The 5,291-nt window shown below is 58.3% G+C and overlaps 1 protein-coding gene across 1 annotated transcript; it reads right to left on the bottom strand.

The window, feature by feature from the left end:
• Nucleotides 1–1,860: 1,860 nt before the first annotated feature.
• On the bottom strand, nucleotides 1,861–5,284 carry Cd248 (CD248 molecule). Its single transcript, XM_050137058.1, has one exon. The coding sequence runs from the start codon at nucleotides 5,239–5,241 to the stop codon at nucleotides 2,971–2,973; it is 2,271 nt and encodes a 756-aa protein (XP_049993015.1). The 5' UTR covers nucleotides 5,242–5,284; the 3' UTR covers nucleotides 1,861–2,970.
• Nucleotides 5,285–5,291: the final 7 nt, after the last annotated feature.

The following is a 5,291-nucleotide window of genomic DNA, read 5'->3' as shown; positions in this document are numbered from 1 at the left end:
CCTAGTATGCTTTTGAGATCCTCCCGGTGGCCTGCAAGTCTGTGGTGCGAAAGCCAGGTGGCGCTAAATGGCCATTCATTGACACTGCCCAGCTCTTACCGTAGGTAAGAAGAGCTCCAGGGATAGGCTCAGGGGCGCTGGGAGTAGATAAGAGGATTGGGGAGGAGAGTCTCTCTCTCTCTCTCTCTCTCTCTCTCTCTCTCTCTCTCTCTCTCTCTCGCGCGCGCGCGTGTGTGTGTGTGTGTGCTCGGGCGCGCGCTACCCGAGTGTATTTTGCATTCAGGGAGGCGAGGTCGAGATGTGTGTGTGGGGGTAACCACAAGGGCGGGGCGGACCATGAGGGGACAGGTAGGGTTTCTTTCCCAGAGTGGACGGTACTTCTGGGGAGTCCGGAGAGAGGGTATTATTATTTCTCTATTTATTTTTGGGTTTTCGAGACAGAGTTTTTCTGTGTAATAGCCTCGACTGTCCAGGAACTCTCTTTTTAGACCAGGCTGGCCTTGAACTCAAAGATACCCCCGCCTGCTTCTGCTTCCTGAGTGCTGGGATTAAAGGCATGCACCGCCACCGTCTAGCCGGCGAGAGGGCATATGCTTCTTAAATTTTTTGTTTTGTATTGGCGATAATGGGCCCATGGAGGTCACAGGGTCACTTGCGGGAGTCTGTTCTTCCACCATGTGGGTCTCATGTCAGGATTGACAGCAGTATCCATTGAGCCACCTTGCGGCCTTTAAAGGGCTTCCTTGGGTGGACCCGATTTAAAGCATTATTAAAAGGCGTGGCTTGCGAGCATCTTCATAGTGCAGGGCAGAGGAGGGGTTCGGTTACCTGGAGGTAGTTCCACTGGCGTGAGCTCAGGGAGGGGGCGGAGTCTGAAGAGGTTGTAGGCAACTCCGTTTCCCTGGAGGGCGGAGTTTGCTTGCGTCTCTTAGGAACAGAGTTTGTATCTCAGAGTAACTGCGTGAGAATGTGCAAATTCTAGGCGGAGTTCATACCTCGGGGAAGACAGGATTTATAAACTCCTCTTGTCTCCGCTTCTGTCCAGATGTGGGGGACACCGCTTGTCACTTTTGGGCGGGACCCTGGCGGAGCTGATAGGGCAGAGGGGCGGGCAATAGCTCTGAAGGCATCTTTGAGCTGGCAAGGGGCGAGGTTCTTGCTTTGAAGGGCGTGGCCTCTGGAGAGTTTTCTTCCCCTCCAAGGGGTGTGGCTCGTGGACCGGAGGGGCGGGGCTGATAACCTAAGCATCCTCCGCCCGGGTGAGGTGAAGCGCAGCCTGGGAGTTAATGGGCGGAGCCTGAGACTCAGCTTTCGGCCCAGGCGGAGCCTGGGTCTGGGCGCAGGCGGGGGCTCTGCCCTGGGAGGCCGTCTGTTTAGGCCCGCACGCAGCTCCGCATCTGGTGCTCATTACCAGATGACAAAGAGCCGGCTCTGGGCCCCCTTCCCTACACCCATCCTCTCGCGGACTGCAGCGCATTTAACTCTTTCTTTACCACAGGGCGCAATCGACCCTCTGCCAGAGGTCACGGGAAGAAACTTAAGGCCTCTGTCCCAGCAGGCGGTGTCATTCCTTAAGTGATACCTACATCCCCCTCAGACCCAGGCTTTCTAGAAAACCAGGCGACCTACCTCCATTCCATCCGTCAACCTTCCCCCCCCCCTCACCCGCCCCCTCGACCGCGTCTTCGAGGTTAGAGCTGGGAAGGATCTGGCAGGGGCGTCTGGTTTGAGTTAGGGGAACGTGAGAGTGGCTACCCCGGCGAAGCGTTTCCTCCGCCCCCTCTGTTAACCCCCACTCCCAGTTGGTCCCCAGCTCCACACCCGTTCTCCTGGTCTCCTAAGGTACAATCTTTGGGCGAGAATGTGGCATAGGGGTTTCGGGTAGAGAAAGGGCGCCGGGCCACCCCTCCTCACCTGCCTGGGGCGGGGGTGCCGTTTTGCCCAGTCATAATTAGAGGCCTCAAGGGCTGAGCTAAAAAATTATAGAGGTGGTGGAACCGGCGCCTCCCTCTTCCAGGTCTCGTCCCTTCCCCCTCAGGACAATCAGCTGAGGATGAGGGGGAGGTTATTCCACACTCGGTGATTTTTGACCAGACAGTTTCTCAGTTCTTAGGACACCAACCCCAAATATCCTGGGCCTTCTCTCAAGCTAGGGTCTTCTGGCTTCTCCACTTCCACTCAACAGAGTGAAGAGTAAAGTGTGGTCTCTAATGGTCTTGTTTCTAAGTGGACCCAGGGAGCTAGAACTGGGCTTTCTTTCTCAGCCTCCTGGGCACTTATTCTTACCTCCTCCCCTACTACCTCCTATGAAGAAGGAGTCCCTACAACCATAGGGTGGTAGCATCCTTGGGTGACCCTGATTCCCCCCACCTAGACTTCTGGGCAGCCTGTGACATTGGAAAGAATGCTCAGAAGAAAGTTCAGAAATGCCAACCCCTGGAGACCCTGCTGTGCTCTGAATCTCCAAACCCCAGTTAGAGTCCAGTTCATCAGAAACCCTCATCTCAAGGTCTTCCCTGCTTTTTCTTTGCATTTTAATAAAAAGAGCAAATATGGGCTTTCTTCCCTGCCAAACCTCTAGAATCCTGGACTTGCTGTGGGACAGTGTCTCTCTCAGCTCATTTCACGGAAAATTCCGGAGCGTGCCTCCTCTAAAGAACTCTTACCTTACCTAGATAAATGGAAGGGAACTCTATATCCCTCCCACAAGTTCTCCCAGGCCCTCCCCTCAGGCATCAGTGGGGGCAGGAGCTTTGGGTGAGGTTGGCACCCCATTTATTGGAGAAGATCCCAGCACCCACCCCTTAAGGTCCTGGAGGCCTTGGTGTCTCCTTTGCCATGAATGCTGGGCCCAAGGAGCAGAATTCCTTCTGTCCATCTGGGTAGCCCCCATAAGTCCCTGGTGCGGTCTCATCCATGTGTCCAAAGCAAGTCCCTTCCTCCTACCTCACAAGGGGTACCTGTGCCCCATCACACACTGGTTCTGCAGGTCTGTACCCCTGTTAGGCTGCCTCTGGGGGGCATGGGTTCTGTTGGGTTCTTGTTCCCAGCTTGTGTGACCCAGCGATAGCAGTCAGTGATACGTTTGTTGGGGGCATGGGGGCCACAGCGGGTACAGTACACGATGCCCAGTGCAAGCAGGACCACCAAGAAGACACATGTTGGTACCAGGAGTGCCACCAGCAGCCACCGGTCATCCCTCTGACTTTGGTCTGCAAGACCCGCCTCTGCCAAGGCTGTTGGAGCTGCTGTAGGAGCCACTGAGGGCAGCCATGGCACCAATTTGGGACTGGGAGCTCCTTCCCTTGGGAATAGAGGGGCTCTGGAATAGGGACGCGTAGAGCTGATAGTTGAGGTCTGGTTAACGGGGTTCTGAGGGGGAAGAGGAGACGGGAGGGCCGGAGGATGGGTGGCAGCAGGCACAGGGGCTTCGTGGGCAGAGGACTTAGAGGGGCTAGGCAGAGAGGGCTGGACAGCTGAGACAGAAAGCTGGGGAGCCTGGGTTCTGATGCCTGGAACATCTGGGGCCAGGGGGCGTTGATGAGCTTTGGCAGTGGTATCCCCGGGGTTGAGGTTAGGTGGGACCGAAGGCAAGTAAGTGATCCTGTGGGTGTCTGGAGACACAGGGGACTGGTGGGGAGGGAATACTTGGGGATATCTGCTTGAGATAGTGGGCGGCTGATAAGCAGGAGGCCGCGCTGGGTGAGTGGCTGAGATAATCCCAGGCTTGTAGCCAAAAGGCAGGTCTGGATAACTGGCCTTGATTTTGGGGATCCGGTACTCAGGGAGCACAGCTGGAGGTGTGATAGGGGCCATGGCAGGTGGGCGGACAGGGCCGAGGGCTGGATGCGTGGCTGAAATAACAGAAGTCTTGTGGGCAGAAGGCAGTGTGGGTTCCATGGCAGAGATCACCGAGGAGTGGTAGGGGCCCCTGGGGGCGCTGAGTGGTGGTGGCCAGGTAGGTTCCAGGTACAATCTCTGAGGCTCTCCATCCTGTGGGAAATTGGGCCTATAGGCCAGGCCAAAGTCAGGTGGTTGTGTAGACGCCATCCATAGAACCCTCTGTTCCTCCGTCCAGGTGCCATCAAAGGCCTCCCAGGCTTCCTCTTCATCCTCCCCTTCTTCTCCATCATCCAGCAACTCATCTCTAAGGTCCTGGGAAGCCTGGGCACCCATGGCTCCTGCAGGGCTACAACTGATGCCATCTGCCTCAAGCTCATGACCTTCGCTGCAATAGCACTCAAAGCCACCAACATAGTTGACACACATCTGCTGGCATACTCCAGCAATCTGGCACTCATCCGTGTCCACGCAGCGGTGTGGCTCATCCTCAGCTGGCCGAAAGCCCAGACGACAGTGGCAGCTATAGCCTTGGGGCCCACCAGGCTCACACTGCTGCTCACAGGGGGCCTGTGCACAGGGGTCTTCACAACTGTGCCCATCTGCGGCGAGCCGGAAGCCTTCACTGCAGCGGCAGGACACACCACCATCCACCTCTTCCACACACTCGTGTTCGCAGCCCCCATTGTCAGGACCACAGCCAGTCCCTGGGCACAGGGGGCCAGCCTGGGACCAGCCAACACCACCTGAAGGTTGTTTCACGCACAGCAGAGAGGCTCCCCTGCCAGCCTGGCACTGCACAGCTGCCACGGAGCCAAAGGGCAGCCACTCGAACTCGCTGGAAACCAGGTTGAAGGGTGTGGTGTAGACAGCTGGGCCTGCTTGGCCCACCTCAACCGGCAAGGCAGGGCAGGCACCCTCAAAACCAAACTGGCAGAGGTAGCCATCGACAGCCAGTGTACAGGAGCCTTCGAGCCAGCGATGTTCTCCACTGGCCTCAAGGGCAGCACAGCGCTGGGCCGGGCAGGGTCCTTCCGTAGCCGGCTGGGCCCAGTTGGTGAAGGCGGTGTCCTGGTCTCCCGTGGTCCATATGAAGCCTCGCAGTGGGCGCTGCGGCTGGCATTGTCGAGCCTGCCGCTGCAGCCCTATCCACAGCAGCCCGTTGGCCGGCCCGACGCCCACCAGGTTGTCCACACGCCTGGCCTCCTCCGGGGTCCGCGGCGTGGCCAGGTTACCCCCCAACTCGCGGCACGCCCGCCAAGCTTCCAGGAAGGTGCGGCGCCGGGGAAAGAGCGCGTAGCAACTGCCCGGGCCGCAGACGGCTCGGGGCTCGGGTATCCAGGGGGCCTGGCCCAGTGCGGGCACCGCGGCCGCCCAGGACAGCAGCAGGCGCAGCAGCATCGCGACGCCCCCCGACTGGCCCGGCTCGGGTCGGCCGCTGCTCTTGACAG

Source organism: Alexandromys fortis, unplaced genomic scaffold (genome assembly GCF_014885135.2).
Source record: "Alexandromys fortis isolate MF-2015 unplaced genomic scaffold, M_Fortis_MF-2015_v1.1 scaffold_3, whole genome shotgun sequence".
In the NCBI taxonomy this organism is placed as follows: domain Eukaryota; kingdom Metazoa; phylum Chordata; class Mammalia; order Rodentia; family Cricetidae; genus Alexandromys; species Alexandromys fortis.
Note: the sequence above shows the minus strand (reverse complement) of the source record. Positions and strands in the feature narration are given on the sequence as shown.

Bases quoted from the DNA above. Each gene is read 5' to 3' on its own strand.
- Cd248 (XM_050137058.1), bottom strand. From the start codon at position 5,241: ATGCTGCTGCGCCTGCTGCTGTCCTGGGCGGCCGCGGTGCCCGCACTG.